General features: G+C 37.1%; 1 protein-coding gene across 3 annotated transcripts in view; it reads right to left on the reverse strand.

Annotated features, from left to right (window-relative positions):
• Positions 1 to 1,566: 1,566 nt before the first annotated feature.
• TMEM117 (transmembrane protein 117) overlaps positions 1,567 to 24,612 on the reverse strand; it is a 189,910-nt gene continuing 166,864 nt past the window's right edge. For all 3 annotated transcript variants that reach the window (XM_053978921.1, XM_053978922.1, XM_053978924.1), the window contains exons 7-8: positions 10,417 to 10,546; positions 1,567 to 2,541 (exon numbers count right to left, since the gene is read on the reverse strand). In XM_053978921.1, the coding sequence (XP_053834896.1) occupies positions 1,904 to 2,541; positions 10,417 to 10,546 (768 nt within the window). In that variant the 3' untranslated portion in view covers positions 1,567 to 1,903. The remainder of the gene's footprint in view (positions 2,542 to 10,416; positions 10,547 to 24,612) is intronic.

The raw sequence follows: 24,612 nt of genomic DNA on the forward strand, positions 1-24,612 counted from the left end.
TTAAACAGCTATTTCTGTAATTTCTTAAGAAATCAAATGCTGCTTGAATGTCATACATCAGTATATCGCCTCTTATATAGTACAAGCAGGATCTCACACTGTTTTATCATTACTTATTAATGGATTGTCTTTGATTATTTTGTAAGTCAATTAAACAAGTTTATAGGTTGTAGTAGGCAAAAGCAAATAAATTTGGGTTTAGCCATAATTTTTAATTGATAAAAAATTAGTATGATTGTAAAATGAATTTTTTCCTGATAAAATGTTAAATATTTCATAAACAAAATATTAGATTTTGACATCACTGTGATGCTGTCTCTCTTTTTTAGTGTCAGAAATACTTATCGATTGAAATAGGGCAATGCAGGGGTAAAATGTTCTGAAAAATTGCAAAACTGACAGAGTGTGTTACGGCCTCATAATAAACAATTGTTGAATGATGTTTATTAAAATTGGCTCTCAAATGACAGTTAATAAATGCATAGTTCTATTCTGCATGCTAAATTCAGCATTCTGAAAACTTAAAAGCAAATAGATCAAAACCAACAGAGATTAAAAAGTCACAAAGACAAAATACAGCAACACCAGAAAGTGACAGGGAAATAATTCCGTCTTAAAAATGACTTATAATTGGGTAACTTTTAACAAAAATTTTATAGACTGAATTAGAGGCAAATCAGAGTATTTTTGATATTTTAGATATGCAGTTTCTCTGATGCATATAGTTTGTTCATACAGCAGAGACATTCACATTACGAAGTCCCCTTCAAAAAAGCAAAAAGCCCAGTTTCCCTCTATTTCTGATTCCAAGTTAGGAATAGTCATGGATAACAAATGAAGGACAAAAAAAAAAAAAAAAAAAAAAAGGCATGGTAAAATTAAACTATTAATTTATTTTAATTAAAAACCTTCAACATTTCTTCAGTATTTGGAGAAATTAGACTATAAGCAGTATGTTCCTATGTATGTTTCACATATACCCAGAGCATATCTGCACTTGCAGATATGCAGATATGCAGATTTGCAAAAATACTGGATTTAATGGGCTCTGTGTCCTTTACTGTAATCACTCCATTGGCTCTTTGATGCTGCATGGGGTTGGTGGGATGATGGAAAGAGTTGCTTCAACCATGTATTTTCACCTCTGTTTCTAAAAGGTGAAGGGCAAAACTTTAAATCAAGGAGCAGTTTATCTTTAATTTAAAAAAACATAATTAGGCATTATCACATAATTGCTATTACTGATGGAGAAATGCATATTTTCACAACTAGTGACCCATGCTGTATTATGTCTCTGCTGTTTACTGCACAATAAATCTGTATTTGTGTTTGGCAGCTAGCCAGAAAAATTAAAAGGTAATCAACATGCTTCTCTGCAGTCTGGTCATCAAAATCTTTGACTTCACAGATGACTAAATAACAAAGTCAAGTTGTGGTAATCTAACAGAAAACCTTTAGGAATAACTATATTTATCTCCTCTGTCAAGGTATCAAATGACACTTGAAACAAGCATATACAAAAAGCTTTGCAAAACAGATGAGAAAAACTGTGCTATACACCTCGTGTTGAGTTAAAAAACAGTTTAATGTCTCAAGGCACCACCACGGTAGAATTTTATACCTGCAAGTAATCATCTAATACACTATTATACAGTTAAGGTAATGTATTAATAAATAGCTTGTGCAATTTTGGGAAGCAATCTATAAAGGAATGTTAGATATACAATAGGCACGTACTATAATACAAATAAAAACCAAAATTCCTAGAAAAAGCATGCTGAGCACCTCTTGGTATAGGCTGAGTTTCTTATTCTAAACACTATGTAAATCTTAACTTACAAAAGGTAAAACTGAAATCTTAGAGTAACTGCTAATTTAAACTGATTTTCCTGGGTATTTTCCTCTATGTCACAGGATTATTCTTAGGGACAGAGGACTCCGGTACTGGCTGTAAAGGGCTGTCTTGTTCATTGAGTTGTGCGTTCAAGTTTTCAGAAGTTAGAAGGGAAGAATTAAAAACAATTTCGCTTAAGTCTGATTTTATGGATACCAGATGTGGTTCTTGAAAATTCAATGGTTCTTCTAACACCTGTGTATTTTCTCGTGTCATTCCCATATCTGATGGTGACTTTCGTTTCATTCTTGTGTATGATTTGTCTAAATTCTCCATGCCTTGGTCAGTTTTCTGAAATCGCCCAAAGAACCAGATGAAGAAACCAAACAAAGCAAAAGCCAGCAAACTTGGAATAAAAGCCAGGCATTTGACATCAAGGCTAGAGCCTGTAAACCTGCTGTGCAAGAACATGTCCCCTTCGGCATAGGTCCGGTTCGTCAATGGGTTAGTGTTATTGGATCTCCACTCCCAAGATAACTTCGTTCTATTAAGGTCTCTCAAGCTCTCTGAGTCCTTCACTGTGTAGATCTTCTGTCCAGGACCGATATATTGACCATATTCATGAGGTTTGTAAAATATCTGGTTCTTCCACATATTCAGATCCAAGATTAAAACAAGGAAGATAATTCCATAGTTAAACCATTTGCCTGTTTGGAAAAAGAAAGTTCTGTCACCTGATATATCCATTTTAGAAGCAGTACAAATGCCATTACACATAAAAGATACGCAGAGAAAAAAAAGTTCTTTTTTATTAATCTGTAAAGCAAAGTTGTAAATACATTTCCACCACAGTGAGATTTATGCTGAATATCCCTTAGTATTTCACAATTAGGTCTGGACACAAAACAATTTTGTAACACAAGCACAGGAGTATAACTATTCAATTGACATTACAGTTTGTAAGTGACCAGCTTATTAGATCGCTAGGTGATGTGTTATAGATCAATAAACTTTAAAAAAAGCATTAAATCCAGGGCTTAAAAAATATGCACATGGAAATTTTCCATAAAAATGCCATAAAAATTTGACAGAAACATTTATGTTCCAGAAATTACTGAAGTGACTGAGCTTTTTGAGGTTGGTAATTATATGAATTTTAAGAGTATATACTTATGTTCTTTGATATACCAACCATAGAGTGCAGATACATTCAGGTACGGGCAATCAGACAAACTGCGATTTATAGAATCACAGTGAGATTACTGAGAAATAGCAAGGGCTGATTGTAGACTTCAGAGTCTAGCCAGCTTAGATTTTTTTATAATCTGTGTCTATGAATACACATAACAAATTATACTATTTTCACAATCAAAGCACATCTTACATTCTAGTTAGACATATGTTAAGATCTCACCTGTGCAGTGATGACAGCCATCACCCAAGAACCCGGCAAATTTACATGTCAGCATTAAGTGAAAATACATACATAGAGGAATGTTCCTGCTGGTGATGAATGATCTTGGTCTTTGCTGGAATCATATTTAAGTATGCTTCAAGTGAAAAAGACAATGTATCATAGGATCTATCAAATTACTTAGGCTAGTGACTTGCAAAGAATTAATGGATTCCAATTCCTAAAGGTATGTGTGTTCAAACTGTACAACCAGAATTCTTCAGGAGGGTAAGGAGACTAACTTGTATTCAGGAATTATGTTTAATAGTTCTCTTCAGTTTAGATTAAATAGAGTGAAAATAAACAAGAATATTTATTCTCTTTATTGTCACTGTTCAGAAACAAAACTGAACTGAAAACATTCTTTTATTTCTCCCTGTGATTTCATCAGTTTTATAATAGACATGTTAAAGAAAATTATATTTTCAGACTATTAACACCACATTTAATAATATTTAAGTTTCTTAAATCAACACCAAGAGACTGAAAGTGATGCTAAAGTATGAAATAATATAACAAACAATATAATGGAACTTGATATTTCCTGTGGATGTTTGCCATGTATTTCATGTCTCTATTTTTCCCATCACATCTGTCTTTCAACAGAAAGACACAGGATTCACTAATCAATAGCTGCTGTCAAGCATATAATAGCCGACTTCTTGTTTTTTCCTCAGCTGGGCACTTAGATGACTCTTCTTTACCATACCAGCATTTCTTAGGACACACTGATATCACTGTTTTTCATAGTCTCACTGTCTGGAAATGTTTTGAAAATGGCCATAGGTTCAGAAGTTATTTGATGCTGAGTGTTTGATAGAGTGAAAACCAACCCATACATAGAACAAAATCACATAATTCTCATTTCCTTAGGAAAAGTAGGCTAAACACAAATTACAATGAAAATTAAAAAATGCTCCACCCCTGTCACATTAAGAATTTAAGCACTAGCCTGATCTAAGAAAGATATGCTGTTCCTGTTTCATAGAAAGCATGGACTTGAAACTCCCTCACTCAGCTCCTAGTCAGAGCTAGGCAGGCAGAAACAATGCCCTGAGCTCAGCTGCTGCAGTTGGGTCCATGTGGGCTATACAAACCACTTAGGTCCATCATCCCGTTTAGTGAAGATGAACTGCCACCTGTATGTCTAAGCGACAGCTAGCTGACTGAGAACAGCTGCTGTTCTATAGCGGATTTTCTCAAAAATCCTTAAATTTCTCATTTCCAGACAATTTTTTCATCCTTTGCATCACTGTTATGCTTGATGAGCTCTATGACTTTTCCCTTTCTTTTGAATACAGATGTCACCAGAACCAAAGGCTGTGTATGAGTAACTCACTATAATCATATATGAACCAGTCTCACTATAACCATATATGAACACAATGACATCTTTCTGCTCCTACTCAGTAATCCCTTTAGCCATTAATCTCCTTAGAAACAAAATGACTTAGTTAGTGCTGTCTTGGGTACTTACTTACTTACCTATTTCTAGAATACTGTGTCCTCTGCCATCTATCCCTCTCCAGGTATTCACTGCTGTACTAGCAGGCATGACAGCCAAATAAGCCAACCAAGCCATCCTTCTAGATCCGTGATGTTTTGGAGCATAAATATGTCATTGTGTTCATATGTGGTTATAAACAGATTTAATATACTGACCAACCTTTAACATGATAACTTAAATGTTTATAATCTATGTAGATGAAATGATTGTCTGTTGCAACTTAATTTTAGCATAATCATTTTTATAGCAAAGTTTAAGTCATATGTAATCAAGCTTATATAGGAAATAAAAGGTAAATAAAAGGTAAATTAAAAGTCAATCGCAGCCTTTGATCTTGCCCATGAACAAAATCAAGTTTGTAAGATTGCTAAGGATCATAATAAATATATTATGAAGCTATAGATATTAATTTTATTTTTAAAAATTTCAAGTTTCATTCCAGATTAAAAGTGACAAGGGAAAATGGAGCCCCACACTATGAAGTCATTTAACTTGTCTCTTACCCAGTTTCTGTAGAATTAGTATTACTGCTGCTTTAGGGTTGGCTCTACTTCAATGAAATTTGTGTGGCCAAGAACACTGGATATACCTGACCCCACTTAGCCCTTCTTGGATGGAAAGTGGTTTATTCAAAGACAAGATTTGAAATGGAATGATGTAATAGGATCAACTCTCAAGACTGGAAGGCTAGTCAATCATTTTAGCAAACTGAAAAGAATTTTATCCAGTCTTCAATGAAGTTAACAATGAAGAAAGTCATGTGGGAAAATAGGTTGTGTCATTCAGTCATGCATTACCTGAAAAGTGACATGGTTAAAAACTTTATAACTTTCACAGCACTGACATTTTACATGCTGCACATAATATTTGGAGAGCTAGGAACCTGATTTGATGTATTTGGAAACATGGTACAATACTGCAATTTGATGCAACAAAGATACTCTAAAAGAAAAATTGGACTCAAGAGTGTTAGTGTCCTTGTCAGGCTGTGATGCAAAACATGAAATGTTTTTATACGCACTGTAAACTACAACCAGTATTTGGGGATGAAAATTCACTCCTGTTTTCTGAGAAAGCATGTCTGTTGAAGAGGATTGTATCCTCCTGGCTAGAATACTTACCAATATTTGTGGCAGCTTGGACCTGCATCATAAGACCATGCTCTGAATACCAGCCTGTACAGAACTCTGCTTAGAAACAGTATCCCCTCCCTGCTGAAGCTGAACAACTGTGCACATGAATGCCAGGGGTCTTCTCATTTTGAAAGAAGTACGGATTTTTATTTTTCCCTTTTCCAGAAATTCACATGTTTTTACCATTGAACAAGATTTTTGGGCAATCCTCCACACAACATTTGGAATATATCCCAATATTCCAAACCAGCTGCTGATTCTGGAGCAGTTTTATTTTTGTATGCCCACTCTGGAACAGACCATTAATTTCCCAACAAAAGGATCTCATGTAGAAGCCAGTCCTCAGGAACCTTACTGCGGTCAGGAGGTAATGTGAAAATTCCACTTAATAAGGCTAGACACAAGCAGCCTCATGCTGTGCAACCACAGCCAGAGGCTAGTGTAGGAAATGTTTGCTTTAGACTTCTATCTCAACTGTAATTTGTGTCTAAAATCGCTCAGCCGCTGCTGTAAAACATTTGAAATGTTCATTCTATCTTCTGTCACATTAGTGTTATTAGCTAGATACATGCATACAGACAGACCACTCACAGCTGATCTAAGCCTCTGAGGTTTTTTCATGTCTGTGTGCACAGACAGCTTTGGTTTTACCTCTAACCTTTCTATTTTTGCCCATGGACTCCCTCAGGCTACTTTGTGTAAGCTTGGGCTGAATCTAGACACGCAGTTGGTTTAACTCCACAAGCCAGCCATGCTGGTAAATCCCCAGCTATGAAGGTGATGATTTCTCCTTTGGGTGGAAGGGCACTTGGGTCAGACGAGCCCCCAGAAACATGTTATAAACAGCCAGATAAATCTCCCATCTCTTCTGATACCTAAATCGTAACATTTTCAGTTTGAAAATTATCTGCATACTTGATAGTAGATGCTCTTGGATTTCCAGTGCTGCCATTAAAGGGTACAAGGCAGACCACCCCAGTGTCTTTTAACCACGAAAGAAGCTGAAGTAACAAAATTTACTTTTAAGTTTTACAAATTTCCCTGGGTAATATAGAAAATAGGATAGACTATGTATTTTCATAAACATTGGCCTAAAAAGGAAAACACACTCTTTGTAAAGAGCCATCTGTCAAGGGAAATCCAGATGAGCTAAGCAGATGCAGGAATTCAAGATTTTTTTGATGTTCATAAAAAAAAAAGTGGCTATCAAAACAGAATGAAAATATTTAATATTCAGTAAGGAGTATTGCAAGGAGTTCCTAGCTGCAAAGAAATGAGAGTAAAATGAGGTACTCAGTTACCAGTAAAAATAAGACAGCTTTTCACAATAAATTCAAAATTACACTGAAGCATATCAGCTAGACTCAGGAGATGTTAATTCACTATTACTGCCAACAACATTCAGAAATCACAAGTCAGGACTAAGAAAGCATGTTATTAGTTTAAAGTAGCATGGGCCAAAATAATATACCTTGTAGAGTTGCATTTTTTCTGCCCTTTTGGACATTGAATTATGCAGAAGCAAATTTTAACTTTTTTTTCTCTGCAATCATGATCTTTATTTTATGAAAGCTGAAATTCTCATTTTCTCACTGTATTGAGTAGATAAGTCTTTAAGACAAAATAATAAAAAAGAAAAAGAGCAACTGACTTAAGATTTGTGAGAAAATCAAGAGAGCTGGCAACACAGAACATGTAACTGAAACTCTTCACAGAACTTGCTCAAAGCCATCAAGGACAAACCAAGAGAATGGTGGCTTGAAATCCTTGACTTCTCGGAATGTCACTTTCCTTAGAGCTGCTCCTTTGTGGGACCATTGCTTATTTGAAAAAACAATATTAAATAGGGCTACTTTTATTTATATCAGTCAATAGTGACTAAAACAAATTGTGCAAGAACTAATAAAGAATAAACTTTGTCAGGAAAAGGATGGCAAATGTTATTTCAGCCATGCCTTCTTTCTCCTTGCTGTTTGGGAGAAAATGGTTTTCAGTTTCTAAAACTTAGAGCACAGGTCATAGATTTACAGCCTGGAGTTATCTATATAGCTAGTACTAAAAGAAATGTTTTTCAGGCCTCAGTGTTCATTTCCTGCTTGTTACTTAAAAGAGGTCCTATGGTTAAACTTAACATTCTGGATTCTGTGTATTAAACAGGGCCTAAATAGAGCTGGTTCCCTGCCGTTACCATTGTCCTACCCCCATGGCACCTGCTGCAGTTGCATCCATCTGCAAAATTTGGATTGGATTATTTTAATCTTGATTTTATATATATATATATACAACTAGTTTGTTTTTTTTAAAATATTCTACACCTTGATTTGAGTAGAATATTCAAGTATCTGCACATCTACAGCTTGAAAATTATCCAACATGATGCCCTAACCTAAGATAAGAACCGATGGCAAGAACAGATGGTTCAAGCAAAACTTACCCAAAGGGAGGTTCTTGTGCCATGTGTTATGGCTGTTTATTAGATCTCCTAAAGGGTGGTGTAGCACTGAGATAAAACAGGCTCTCAGTAGACAGGATACGTGATGTGCAGTCAAATGGATTGATTTGTCTAGCGAATCTAATAAATGGATCTTGTTAATGCTGAGCAGGGAAAAATTTTCTTCAGCCTTCATTCATTATCTCAACCTCATTAAAAGATTGCCTTCTCACTAGAAAATCAGAAGAGACTCCAGTCCTCTGTGCAGAAGACTACAATGCATAAATATTGGTGTTATTTGGTTGGCCTGTTTTCAAACAGCAGAATTGCTAATGATTGCATTTCTGATCACTAATTTATGTTCTTTGGTCTTGTTTGTTCTTTGATTATCCCTGATTATCATCTACGTCCCTGTCTCTTCTACAGTGCAAAACTGTTCTTCGCTCTTCAATTCCTCTTCTAGCACCCATTAATTATATGCCAAGTTTCTGTATCTGGTGACACAGTCCAACCTACCACGCTTCAGCCATTTTTCCTACTCTGTGCATTCATTCCACTACTTTTCCTTATACAATGGAATAACAGTACGACATATGGGAACCTTGTGGGACTGAGCCCTCCAAATTCATTCCCTAGTCTTGAGAAAAAAAAATATTTTTTGATTTTGTCCATACCTGTAATTCACATAAAATATTTGATGCTTAAACGATTTTTTTTTTTTTCCTCTGCTCCTTTCTCTTTTTTCTCACTTGGGAGAGAAAAATGTGTTCATCATGTATACATAACATCTCTTTTCAGCCTACACCTTCTAGTCACTGACTGGCCATCATTTACTTTATCCTGTTCCATAAACCACTAATGACTCAAATGTTCTCCTTCAGATATGTACTAGCTCTTCTTTCTCCCTGTTAGCGTCTGTTCTCTGTCAGCATTCCAGCAGGACACCTACCTTCAATTTTGAAAAACTTTCTATCCCTCCATCTGTAATTCCTGCTGGCCCATTTGCCTTCCCTCAGTCAATAACTAACAGGTAACTTCTGCACTATTTTTATCTTCTTTTCTGTTTTTTTAATCTCATTTCTGCATTCTCTGCTGAAAACACCTTTTCTGAGGCCTCATCCAGTCTGCCTCAACTCAGTGCTGGTGTCATTCTTTCCTTGACACATTTTCTTCCCTCAGCTTCAGCTGTCTGCTGAGCTTGTGACTCACCTGCTAACTCTTGACCTTATCTTTGTATCATCTCTGAATGCTCCTTTTGTTCCTGGTCTGCAGGACTTTCTTTTGGCTTGTCCTTGGTTGCCCTCATTTATCTTATTTCTGTGTGGCGTCATGTACTGTGACTTTCTATATTAGCAGTTAAAGACCCCTGCCAATTCACACCTGCATTCTTCTGTTATCCATTATTATCCATCTCTTCTCAATGTAGAGAGAGGAGCTATACTCCTTTTGTATAGCTTGAAGGTAAAACCAAAATATTTATCCCTATTTAACCTCCTTCTCTTTTTCATTCCCTACTGTTATTAAAATACTGACTCACAGTATGCAAGTATCAGGTACTTTTTATCTATATGTACCATCCATTTCAATAACTGCAATTCTATTTTATTTGAGGTTATTTAACTGTCTGCTGCTTGTTAGATGACTGATGGAAGTATGGTTATGAGTGGCCTTTGCCAGATGAGAATGACCGAAGTTATGAAAAGATATTAGCATAAATCATAGCAAAGGCATCTGAAAGCATAAGAGATTAGAAGACGAAATTACCCTGAGAGAGTAGTTTTAGATAAAAGATGTCTGAAGTTACTTTATGTGTTACTTAATGTCACAAGAAGTTGCGGAAATCCATGAGAAACAGCAGGCCTCTCTGATTTGTAAGATACAGATTCCCCATTTCCTTGAGATGGTTATGTGTGGAGAATATGGATATGGACAGATAAAGAGATAGAGAAAGTCTGGGACAAACACAAAAAAATACACGTTTAAGACCATGGTAGCATACATTTATTACACGGAAGCAGTTCACCGTGTGACTGGGTCACAATCTGTAAGATTACCTACCTGTTATATGTATGTGATATTCCTCTTTCAGTATCTTTTGGAAATAAGGTACTTTGAATTGCATGTGTGCTGAGGGCAAGCCTGGAAGATTCACTTCAACATCACCCATAAAATGTGGAAACTCCCAGTCCTGTTAAAAAAGAAAAATAAGAGCCTAAAAGTAAGCTTTCACAGTATATTTTTGCCTTTAAAATGGCTTAAATTAATAAAACAGAAATGTTCTATATTTAAACCTCCATTATTGGATTTTCTTACTTTAAATTTGATTGACTCACTTGAAATAGAATACCTTTATATTAGATATTAGATCCATGTAATTATGTGTATAAAATGTTCACTTCAGAATAACAGTATTGAACCCACCTTACCAGCGATAGTACAAAACAGAATAAGGATAAGAATATTTATTTAAAACCTGTCAACACTAAGAATACCTATATAAAAACCTTGCTATGCTACTTACTCTTAGTAACTTATAATTTGGCAAACAGTTCACAGGTATGAAATTGGCAAAGGAATTTCAAACACCACATATATCTGTATTCTACTTGTTCAGCTTACAGGGTATTTTCCGTATTTTGCCTTCATATATTTAAATAAACAATCATTGCAAGTGCAGGCCCTGCAGTATAATCTGCCTGAATCAACCCAAGCTCAGTTTTCTCCACTGCCATATTGCAGCTGACAAGTTAATGTTGGAAATGTGGAAGGTCTTATCTAGCATTATGCAAATTTTGGTAGTGCGTAGTACCCCAGGTGAGGAAGAGCTGCATTTAAAGGAATTTTTCACTTGGTTATCTGTACCCACCATCAGTCACTTGAAAATGGGTACGATAGCATGGCTCATCAGAGCCCAAACTGAAAGCAATAGTACTAGAATCAGGATGATTACTGCCAGTGTCATTACTCTCTGCACTGCAGATTGTTGATGACCTCCTGTTGCAAACACACAGCCCCTCTTTCCATGCACACTCCTGGATTTGTATCCAACAAGCTAGTGCCACAAGCACCTGAATTACTAAAAATAAAATAAAGGAATCCAAAATGTGAAGAACTCTGTGAATGACTTCTGATTCCTTCACCTGAAAATCATTCCAGCACAGCCATCTTTCCATGAGAACCAATTCAATTTTGTAAGGCTAGAAAGTACCCTTATAGAGTAATAAAAAAAAAAAAATATTCAAAACTAAGAATCATCTACTAAATTGGGAGGAGCTGTTGACTCCCTTAAAGGCAGAGAAGTTGTGCAGAAAGACTTTGGCAAATCAGAGGGCTGGGCAGCCACCAACTGTATGAAGTTTAACAAAGACAAGTGCCAAATTCTGCACCTGGGATGGAGCAGCTCTGGATGTACAGACTGGGGAGTGCAATACTGGAAAGCAGTGCTGGAGAAAGGGACCTGGGGGTCCTGGTCGATAGGAAGCTGAATATGAGTCAGCAGTGCCCTGGCAGCCAGGAGGGCCAACCCTGTCCTGGGGGGCACCAGGCAAGGGAGGGGATTGTCCCACTCTGCTCTGAACTGGAGCAGCCTCACCTCAAGTGCTGGGGGCTGGTTTGTGTGCTGCAATATAAGACAGATATAAAATTATTAGAGAGTGTCCAAAGGAGGGCAATGAAGATGGCGAAGGGACTTGAGGGGAAGCCATGTGAGAAGTGGCTGAGATCATTTGGTCTGTTCAGCCTGGAGAAGAGGAGACTGAGGGGAGACCTCATTGCAGTCTGCAACTTCCTCATGAGGGAAAGAGGAGGTGCAGGCACTGATCTCTGCTCTGTGGTGACCAGTGACAGAACCCAAGGGGATGACCTGAAACTGTGTCAGGGGACATTTATGTCATATACTTCAAAAGGTTTCTCCCCAAAGGGTGGTTGAGCACTGGAACAGGCTCCCCCAGAAGTGGTCACAGCACCTTGACAGAGTTGAAGAAGTATTTGGACAATCCTGTCAGGCCATGGTGTGATGCTTGGGGTTGTACAGTGCAGACCCAGAAGTAGTCCTTCTGGGTCCCTTTCAGCTGAGGATATTCTATGATTATATGACCTCTGAAAGATTAATCACTATATATAACTTAACTTCCAAGACTTGCTAAGCTCTCCAACATTTTCTACAATGAAAGGGAAATGGAAGAGTTTAATGATCTGGAAATAGCACAGCCTGATCAGTAACAGCTGATTTGTGCTAACTATTTGTTATACCGAGTTAAATGGATTAACAGGAGCGCAAGCAAGGAGAAAATCTGACACCCTTAACCTAGTTCTTAATGTTCCCAGAAACATTACTTGTTAGTGTTTTGCAGAAAGTGCCAATTTACAGATATAAAAGATAAGAGAAATAAGGACGCTCTCCTTTTGCCTTATCACTAATGCAACACATACACTCCTGGTAATACCTGCCCAGCTGCAGTCCCTTACCCTGCATCTGTAGACATCCCCTTGCAGGGGGTAGGCATTCAAAAAATGCCCAGAGATAAAAATTTTATACGTGCATATTTTCAGTTCATTGTTTCTAATATACATCTTGGGACTGGTGTCTCTTGTCAACTCATACATACTCTCACCCAGGAATAAATAGGAAGAAATACATCACATATTCCTGAAAATAAATTAATGGAGAACTGTGAACTCTGCATTAGTTATAGGTAAACATGGTTCTATAAATCTGGCCTCCTGTTCCTGCCTTGTTCAAAGGCTCCTACTGTGCCTTTTGCTGATTTACAGATAAAATTCCACCATGCAGAATTTTGTACTGGTCTGTGTCTCTGCATCTGAGCTTTTTATTAAAAAGAGTTTTTTCTCATCTGGATGAGTATTACCTGATAATAACATTTTCTACATATATGCACCATACACCTGAATTGTATCATGGCCCCTATTACACTGAAGCACTGTAATATGGTGTGGCCATAACTAGAGAGATGGGTACAGGCTGGTGCTGCAGACCTCACAGCTATAAACAACTAACTGGTGTTCAGCTAAAGAAATGCAGATCTGGGCTGGACAAAACTACTTTTAGGGGTTACAAGGAGAACAAAGAAGTATCTCACATAAGACATGATCTGTAAAACCTATCTGTAACATGGATCAAGGAGGAAACAACAAGGTCTAAACATGTTATCAAAGATAAAAACAGCCCCAAGCAGCTTCTAGCATAAGAAAAAAGAAACCATCATGATGAAGATCATATCCTTCCCAGCAAAGGACTCCAGATGCCAATGACATGCTATAATGCTCCCACTGAACCACATCAGACTGAAACTGCCCCTTTCAAGACCCACAGGAACAGAGGGAGGGTGGATGAAACATCAGGAAAAGCAATAGGAACTGAGAAGTGTGTGCATAAGAATTTAGACTTATAAGAATAAGAATTATTATTGCTACTACTACTACTACTACTACTACTGAAACTTCTTTCTGCACAAATGTATTCTTTTCTGTAATGATTAGATCTCAACTAATAATAATTTTTGGATTACACTGTTTAAACTTAACGCTAATAATAAAATCCTGGTTTTAATAAAGGTCCTTCCTCATCCATAAATAACATTTTGAATGTAACCCCTTTATCAGAATGTTTATACAGTCTGTTCTTTAAGAACTGTCCCATGTCATTACAGAAATAAAATAATTTGTAAAAGCCACCAATGAATAATAAAATGTATTCGAAAGCAATTTTAAGATAACGAAACTAAAATAATGTGTTAAACCTACTGACTTCCGTGGAAGTCACTACAGATGCAGCAGTTAGGAAAATGAAGCTTTAAGTTAGGGATTAAATTGGTTTCATTTGGAGCTTCATTTGACTCACAGCTTTGCTAAGTGAGTGTCAACTGTCCACAGAGAGAGACATTAAGACCTGCAGATTCATAGCTGTAGTATTATTACTGTGCCAAAGAAAAGTAGATTATTAGTAGTAGATAGGCTAATGCAAATATCAGGCTGTCAAATCCAAACCTAATGGCCAAAGTTGCCATTTTACTATCTAGATTCTAAGAAAATGATGTCCAAAATCTTTTGAATATGGGTTTTGGGGTTTTTTTCCCCTTACTGACAGCCAAAAGACAACTTAATTTCAGCAATATCCAGAAAACCATTTTCCTAAGAAACCGAAGATGCCTTGTAGATATATTCCACCTCACTTGTTAACAGCTACATGAATAGACCAAATGTTCAAGCCCGTAAATGCAAGCACTTCCCACTCTGGAACATAGCTCAGGCCTGCATCATGTTTCCCTACACAGCGTTTTCTCTCTGTGGCCTCTGATATCAGTCTGCACTCACCACTGGGATATGAGGGCCATGTGTTATGTTAAAGTTTTCAGCTCATAATTATGCAAAGTTCACTTGATCAGCTTTAATAGTTGAGGTGCCTGTACTCTGCCATTTGTGGGATCTCATTAGGAACTGGGCCCAAAATGCCATATTTAAAATGCATTGCAGAATTGGAAAAAAAAAAAAGCTGTGCAAACATACTGTTAGCTCACATATGTACCTTTCATACTGCACAAACAGATTGTTTCTCCTTTAAATCCATCAGCATCAGATTTCTAATATTCATTGACTTCAGTGGTTCCCAGCCTGGGGGGATGTGACTGCCACATACATCCACTCTGTGTGTGGAGACGGAGCCAACCCAGAACCAGCAGGCTTAAATCAGCTGCTCAGAGGTCTCTAACCTCAGTGAAAAGTTTTGTGGCATGTGCAAATCAAATAAGGTTATGGCCTCATTTTACTCTAGTCATTGAGGAAAGGGTAGCCAGAGGATGAATTTAAGATCACTGAGAGCCTCATCCTGGTGTTGCAATAGGCAGAGAGTACCTCTGATTTCCATCAGCTACCTCATTAAAAGCAGAAGCACAGAAAAAACCCTGAGGAGATCATGGTATTTTGAGTCTCTTTGCTTTGGTTCTAGCTACCCAGGCCAAACAGATGCACATACTCTCTGCTGCCATGCCAGGTGTTAGTTTAAGACCCTACAGTGCAGCTGGCAGCACCAGTTTGGTACCTCTTTAAGTAAAGATATTTTTAGCAATGGTAACTAAGCATCAAAGCCAGACTTTCCAATATGATCTGGCCATTTTTTGCCATCGTCTGAGGAAAAGAGAAGGTGTTTCCTGGGCAGCCCTGTCCTGACCTCAAGCCAAGACACACAGCTGCCCAGGAGCATATTGGCAATGCCTAGTGTCCTGATTTGGTGCAGGATTGGTCCTTGGTGTTTTTCATTGCAGGTTCTGGGCCACGTCCCCAGAGGATGAAGAGCAGGTGCTGGCAGGATCAAGTCAGGATCATTAGCTGTCTGGGACAGGAATGCTAGCCCTCAGCAAAGCATATCCCATGCATCATGCACACACAACCCCACATGCCTCAGCCACAAGCCTCTTTCCCCCCAGGGAAAAATGCCACAGAGAAGGTGGGACCATGATTAGAAAACACTAACAAGTAATGGTGAACAAATGTGCCACGGTTTTCTCTCTCTTCCTGTTTGAATGTAGCTCTTGGTGTGTTCAGTAAATATGAAATAACACTAAGAAGAATATAAACACTGCTCAGATGTAATAGGGAAAGTGCAATAATGCACATTGAATATTTCTGCTTTAAGTAATGATGACATATGCTAAATTTAATGCTATGAACACACCTGTACTTTAAATGTCTCAAAACAGTAAATAAAAACAGGGCAGGAACTGAGAAAACGCATATATGAATGTGTATGTGTTTCAGAAACCGCCTATAGCATGTTTTATGTATTTATTAAAAACATTTTGAAGTGAAGATGGTTTTCAGATATCTTTGCATCTTAGAATATGATGGACACAGACATCATGAGGAAATTTCAGGAGATGCAATGGTTTTGTATTTTTGCAAGTGTTTGAAGTTAGAAATGAACAACCAGAATTCAGAGACAAAGGCTCAACTCCTCTGTGGTTATGTCTAACTTTATTGCAGTCCTGCAACTCACCATGATGTCTATTTCTGAGATCTCTGTGAGTTGCTAAACTGCAAACATATTTATAGTATTTCATTCAAACAGAGGTAAGAAAGGAAGTCAGCAGCTGTGACTACAAGTCACTTTCATGTTTGTGAGATCAAACTTACTGCTCACCTTCTGACCTTCTGTTCTTTGACAAATAGAGGAAGACAGTTTGATAGGCAGTGCTGGTTTTAGCCCTTGTTAAACAAAAAAACTACATCTACTCTTAATGTTACCACCTGTATACCTGAATGGCTTCAGTGGGCCTACTTATCTCCCACAGTGAAAGATGACACACTACTCTTCAGAAGACCTCCTCCTTCATGTTGGTACTATCAGTGCTAATCTCTTCATAGTTTTCAAGTCCAGAAAATTTTATCTGATTTGGTCATCTGATTTTGCTTCACCTGTCTGGATTGTTACTGACAATAATGATTAAAAAAACCCATTAGGAACTGTGGCACCAAGTCCCTTATTGAAGACACTGCTTCACCTTTTATCACAGTGTTGATTTAAAGAATTTAAAATATGGGAAAACCACTGCAGTGGTAGAATAAGTGCTGCGGTTGAGATCCAAGCTGCAGAGACAGAAGACTGAAGACAACTCCCAGGACCAGACATAGGTATAGAAAGGCTATCCCTGCACTATATGTCAATGTAAGGAATTAACATATCCACAACCATGCTGTTGCTCTCCATAATTTTTGTGCTCTTCTCTCCTCAGTCTCTGCTTAGCTTCTTCAAGCTCCTGCAAATCTTCCTCTTTTTCTCTCATTTGAGAAAATGATAATAAGACAGCAATAACTCCCTCTATGACAGAGCAGCAATGCATGCTTGGCCTTGAATCACCTCTTTCATTAAAAAAATAATTACAGAATCCTTTGGTCTATTATCTATTTCTGTTTATTTAAGGGCAACAATTCCCAGGCCACACAGGATCCAAACAAGCCCTTTGCATTCTTCACTCTGCACTGTGAATCTACACATTAATGCAATTTGAGCATAGACAAAGCTGTGTATGTACATGTCCTCAAAACAGTACCATTTGTTACTGAACCATCTGAATTGGTATTTAGCCTTTCCACAGGAAGGTCAAACTAATCTCAGTATTTCAGTCCACCTAAAATAAGGAATGCTTGCATTTCACTGGAAGTTGCATATCTACACCTGATTCATGACAGATGGCACCTCTCTCTCTTCCCCCTGTGACTATGGTTTTGGTATCATCATCTATTCACTCCTCAGAACCTTGTAGTGCCTTGATACTGCAGAGTTGTTTTGTATAACATGTGACAGATATGAAGATTCCTACCAAATCCCACAGCTAAAATTTTTATCAAGGCTCTCGTCATCTGCTGTTCAGTTACATTGGCACCTTTCCCTCTGGCCTTCATGGGTGCTGTTCTCCACTGATACAGAAATGCTTCTGCAAAGACCATTCACCTAGTCTATTTTTTTGACCATGAAATTCTCTTTCATACAATAAAGTACAGTCCACTTCCTTTCATTCAAATTCTTTTAGATCTTTCAACACCTATGTACAGACTGTCTATATGACAGCTGCTCTTTCAATCAATCTGTAAGTTCAGGCTATAACTTTTTCTCTGTTTAGAGATTTTTTTTTTCTCCTGAGCAGTTCTCTATCAGCTGAAGAGCTTTATCCTGTCTCATTCTTCTTTATAATTCTCTTTTGCAGGACAAAACATTAGCATGTCATGAATTAGGTATCCTGGCTTACCTGTCATCCTGACCAATAAAGTTGCTACTGCTTGTACCTACCTGTCTAACCAGTTATAACTCTGGGATTTTCTTTAGCAATGAAATTCTCTAGGACTGGAGTTGTATTCTGGCTGTCTTTAATTATCATCTAGCACAATGCTCTGGTCCCTAGTGATCATTGCTAGTTTCTTGACAGGACAAATACTGCTAGTAGTGTGAAGAGTGAATGACTATCCATTTATTTTCTTACATTAGGAGCAAATTGTGTTTGAAAACAAGCCAGTGCACAAGAAAGGGCAGACACTAGAAGGTCTCAGACCTTGAGATGTGTAGTGACCAGGAACAGCAGTGGTCACCATTTCCTGCTGAGGGCAAGGACTGTTCTGTCCTACAGTTACTCTTTAAGTTTTAAGTACTTATTAGTGTCAAACAGGAGCAAGGTGAAACCCGTTTATCCATTCCTGAGGAGTGGCAGCCACCATAAAGCACAGCCTCTGTGCACTTACTCCCAGGATGTCCTAGGACAAGTCCACCAGATTTTTCATCAGAAAAATGTGAAGTCACATATATCCAAGATGATACTCTGAGGTTCCTCTTCTTTGTAAATCACTCTTACCTGTTGAATAGCTATTCACAACTGCTGACAAAGCTGATGAAAAAAAATATACTCAAAAGTAAATGTTCTTTGATTTTATTTCAGTGTCTCTATTTTCTGTAAGCTTTTACTCCTTTACTGTGTCACTCATGTCTGACCTCAGTTGAGCTTATTAGCTCAATCCATCTGGATGAGAAACACCAGTTAAAACTTTTCCAGTTAATTCTTTAGTCCGTTAAACTGCTAAACAAAGTGTTAATGTTACAATACTGTGTATGTGTAAAAGACAAAGAAATCAGCTCCAGTAAAACAACTGTGTCTTGTTCTCTACTTGAAATTTCCGTAAACCACCAGCCAGTTGTAATGGTTTTTCTAACTACCTCAGTGACACACTTTATGAAAGCTATATCTGTGATGAATAGGAGAAATGAACATTCACTAATAATACACAATACTTATATTTACACATTTACTGAGACTACATCCTACTGTCAAGGGAAATCACGACAGAAGAGTCAATCTTTCTGGTACCCTAGAAAACCAAATATCTGACTATGATGTGGAGAATAAAAATAAATTTTAAATATATTGCTGTACAATCATCTTCAACAATATCAGAATATTGCAGAAGTACATGCAATGAAACACATACCACTGCATTGTAGGAAATATATGCACACTGCAGCTGAACACTAAAATGGTATCTGGGGCATTTCAGGATTTGTAAACACTGCTAATTACATTTGTACCTATTTGAGAACAGCAAGCTCTATTTAGGGTTCTAAAGTAATTTTACATTAAGACAACTGTCTCCAGCTAACTTCAGCTGTACAAATATCCACATACATGAATTTCCTTGTTGCCTGATATTTAAATTTTAATGGTGTTTTTTAGTGTTACCTAAACCTGAGAAGAGACATTTGCTGTAAAATACCTGAGCAGATATTTCCTTGCTATAAGCTTTGCAACAGAACAAAAATGGTGTTATAAAAATAAAGAGCATCTGGAGCAAGGGGATTACTGTGTGTTGTTCACTGTAGGTGGAAAGTAAATCAATCCAAAGCTGCGTCAGTGTTAGAAATGCATGACTGAGGAGCCACTCTGTTCTGGACAAAATTCCTTCAGATTATTATATGTGCTCTGAAGAGTTTTACCATCACCTATTCTGAGTCCCCAGAATTTGTGTCTGGTTCCAAAGAAAACTATAAATTCCCCTTGGGTATTCAGTGTGATCTAAAGTGGCAGATTTGGACCAATGCTCTAGGTTTGAAACTTTCATCCAGCTTGTTTTGGTTTAGCTATAACTAAACAAAATAGCATGTGCAGGGTTCAACTTGCTGCAATTAAGGTAGTGAAACAGTAATATTAAATTTCCATTGGCAAAAAAAACAGTATTACATGCTACATTTGACCGATATTGAAAAAATAATAGAGCTGAAGGCGACATAAAGTAAAAACACTGAATGCATATGGAATACAGAGAGAAATGTCTCATTAATTTAAATGTGGGGTTTGTAAACAAGTCAATGTGAATTCCCTCCTTAAAAAAATGGTAATAGCTCTTTCCAAAATTATTTTCCTCTTCATAACTTGTGCTAACTAATATATAATTTATATAAGGAAAGGAAAGGAAAGGAAAGGAAAGGAAAGGAAAGGAAAGGAAAGGAAACTGCGTGCAAAGGTTGTAAGAAGAAAGGCTGTCTGCAAAACATGGATCTCTGTACTTAATTTTTGTTTCAGGGACAAGAGTAAGATGGAATATACTTGGTCTTCCCTGCTCCCTCTTTTTAAGTTGAAGTTTAAACATTTTCTATGTCCTGGATTTTAGCCTGCTAGAAGGATGCACAGTGGCAGCATACTGTTTGCAAACAGAACTTCATTTCCTGAAGGCAACTTATCCCATTCCTGAGACCCATCTCCATGCTACCCCTCTACCTCCAGTTTTATCCTCAAAAGCTGTGGTGTGGCCATTAGGCACATCTGTTCCAGGAGCTGAGAAAAATAAGAAAACAGTAGGTCTCCCTATGTAAGTACAGGTCTACTATTATTATTATTATTTTTGGTAAATAAGAGGCTACACAAAACTAGTGTGCTGCTGGGATTACCATAGTGTATCTTCCACTGAGCGCTCAGCATCGTGTTAGTCATTCTCTGCAGTTCAGTGACATGGCATATCCTCTTATTAGAGAGAGTGTATGTCACTTAATAGTTGCAGAATTATTTGCTTAAGCTCTCTCTTTTCTATCTGCCCTCCCATCCCCAAAAATCCATTCATTTTCTTATCCCTTGAGGAAGTGATGCTACTACTCTGTTATACATACATAAATTACATTCCTTAGAGGATGAACAATATCACAAGCCAAAAGGATAGTCTTCAATGTGAATAAAAATTAGGGAAGATAACTCTTTTCTACAGCCTCCTCTCTGACGCCCAATGCAAAACTCACTTCCTGAGCATGAGAGAGGAAAAATGCAATTTCAGCTTTTTATACTGGAGCAATATACCTGCCTTTGCTAAGCACATGCAGAAAACATGAACTTCATCCTAAAAGGTTTTCAATGTTTAGAAACCTCCTGGGAGAGCTTGTCAAAAACACAGTGAACCAAGTTCTAATTGCATAAACTCGCCCTGATCTTGGCAAACACAACTCTTTGGTCTGAATTTCAAAACTGTTCCTATCAAAATCCTTGGAAACAGAGAAAATGTCATTAAGATGTCTTTTCTAATCTCAAAACCAAAATCAATTCATTGGTATGCAATGAATTGAAGTATTCTCCTAGTGAGATTTGAATCTAAATATAGCAACTATGCTGACCACAAGGTAAGGCTGAATTAAAGTTAAAAAAAAAAAAAAAGACAGATGAGACAGGGTGAGACAGGGTGGACAAGCTCAAAAGATTTGGAAATTCAGTGTAGATAAGAAACCATATATACAGCTCTTGGTAGAAGCTTATTCAAACTAACAGATGCTTCTGAAGGATGTCTTCCTGCAATCCTTCTATTTAGTCTTTACTTTTGATTTGCAAGAAATTCCTTTCCCCCCTTGCTGCTGATGCTACTTCTGGAAGACAACTTGCTAATTTCCATTCAGGGAGAATTTTCTTTGAGGAAAATCATAAGTGCCCCACAAGCCACTCTTTTTGGAGGGGAAGATGGTTTCTTACACCATCTCTTTTTTCAGAAATTTTGCTCTTTCATCTACCCACATAACACTGTATCTCTCTAACTTTTGCCACAAACAATAACACTTAAATTATTTTCCCTTTTTCTGTCTTTTCTCCCACAACTTCCTCTGTAACATCTACAGGTCGTAGACTTAATTTATAAGTATCTATTTTTAATTTTAGGAACTTTCCTGACAAAAATTTTGGGAAATGACACATTGCCTGTTCTCAGAGACACTGTTATGAGGGCAAGATCACAGGATCTTGCCTGCAGATAAGTCCATGGCTTCCAAACTTCCAAGTTCCAAAAATTTTAATTACTGCCAACAATGAATTAGGGCAGCCACATTACAGCAGCTGAGTGATTACTCTGTCAGTCTGATTAATAGGCTGGGTGGAATTTAAAGCAAGGTTCTGCATGTGTATATGCATGCAGGCAAGAGGTAGATGTGTGTGGTTTTTTGTGGGGAGTTCCAGTTTAACTAGTCAAAACCATAACAGTGGACACAGTTACTGAAACTTTCTGAACAGGAAAGTATAGAATTCAAGCATTATTTTCAATAGTTTAAAGAAATGCTAAATTAATTTTCTCATCAGAGGAGCTGTTTTAGAACAATTCACCAAGTCAAGAAAATGAATGAGCTGTTCTTTCACAGCATTCCTCAAGGAGGAATTATCCCAAATGATATGGTTACTTAATATGAACATTTATAAAGGGACAGTCATTATGCGAATTATGTATTTTACATAATTTATTTCAACTTTCAATTTATAGCAGCACTTTTATCTTCCTTTCATTCAGTGATAAAAAAAGGCATCAATTATAATTCTCCTAACATGTCTACAGAAAAAATGTCTGCTACTTAAGTTGCTGTGCTCATTCAAACATATCATTATTCTTCAGAGGGTCCCAGGCAATCTAGATTTACCAAAATAATGAATAGATAGAAACTAGATGTAGCAGTTTAGGTACATAAGAAATGCACTACAAAACATATTTAGGGATGTGCTGATCTGTAGCAGTGCTACCTGCTATGTGTTGACTTGGCTGGGCACTTCTGTTAATTATGTAAATGCAATTAGAGCCCAAGAACAATAGGCTTGCTGCCATGTTTTTAAAAGAAATCAGAGACCATTTCTTTGGTGTCTCCTCAGACACAGCACATTTTTCCTGAGGTTTATCCAGTTTATATGTACAAAGCATGGCTTCAAGGTATGCAAATATGAAAGAAATATGAGCAAACCAGATTATAACAAGTACTACTGCAATTTCAAAGAATCTATAACCAGAGTTGGAGAGTTACAATGCAGGGAAAAAAATTAGATTCACACGACAGGTTATTATTACAGGACTATACTATTTAGAAATTAAAGACTACTGGGCTATTGGCTTGCATCAGCATGCCTGACAGCAGAGGTCAGCCAAATGGTCTGATCTGCCCAAAACGCAATTTCACTGGATTCTGCAAGCAAAAATTCAAAAGCTGAGTTACTAATAAAAAAACATTTCTCATGTACTATAGTGAAGACCCTACTAGACCTTGCAGATGCTGAAAAGAGGTGAAAGCTCGAGCTCATAGTCTTTTTACTTCAAATCTCATTCACAAACGACAGACTTCCCTGATCAAGGCTCCAAAAACCACTGACCAGAAAAGAATTTTTTTTAAGTTTTTGCTCAAGTGAGCCATTGAAGATTACAAGCTCTTATAGGAACATAGCACAGGGGGATACATAATGCTCAAGGACACAAAATTCATTTTAACATTTCCCTGTCTTGTATTCTTGACCAATATAAAGACTGATCATAGTATTGACTACTCCTTAACAGTCACTTAGAATGACCAGGCCTTTTGTTAGAAACTCAGAATAAGAAATAATATTAGTAATTAAATGCTCCTTCCTAAAATATTGATACATTTTTTGCCTCTCATTCCTAGTTCTCTTCTGAGTTTTCCTGCAGTCAGCTGACAAACTTTTTGCTTTAAATATTGAGTCAAAATTCAAGGAAAATATCTCTCATTTAACTCTTGTAGCAACCATTTAAGAAGCAAGCACTACTATTTCCTTCTGATAAACATACTATTCAAGTCTGCATCACCTCATGCCTAATTCTAAATAATTGTTTCCTATGAACTCATACTAGATACATGGAAATCCTTTTGCTGATAAAGAGAGTGAAGCCCCATGAAAGAGGTTCTTTGATAGGAAAGAAAGTTATTAGAGGCTTGCTACTTAATTGGCACTAATGACAACATTCTACTTCCCTGAAAAAGCATTGAAAGTGTTCACTAATTTCCATGATATGAGGGCAATTACCAATCATATAACTGATGTCTACATTTATCTTTTACTGAGCATGTTTCTGTTACCTTTTTGGAACTAAATCACTAAGGAAAACTAAGTGCATGTTCTCATTCTAACATTAATGTTACAGAAATCTATGATTTAGCCACAAAACACAGTAATAATTTAATTTAATTTTCTTATACAACCTGAAGGCCCATCTAGCCTGTATAGTTCTCTGTGTGGCTATACAGAGAACTATTCTATCCCCAATGGAACTTGAAGTTTAGCTACAATTTTTTAAGATTCTCACCACTTTTCTGAATTTCCAGTAGCAATCTGTGTCTTATAACAAAGAATACCATTAATTGATACAGTAGACAAAATGTGTTTGCTGGATAATACTGTCCTGATTGCCTCTCACTGTCCCAGTGAGCAGTACTCTCTGAAGTGGTCTTTGCAGAAGAAA

The sequence above is a fragment of the Vidua macroura genome, chromosome 5 (assembly GCF_024509145.1).
Source record: "Vidua macroura isolate BioBank_ID:100142 chromosome 5, ASM2450914v1, whole genome shotgun sequence".
NCBI lineage: Eukaryota > Metazoa > Chordata > Aves > Passeriformes > Viduidae > Vidua > Vidua macroura.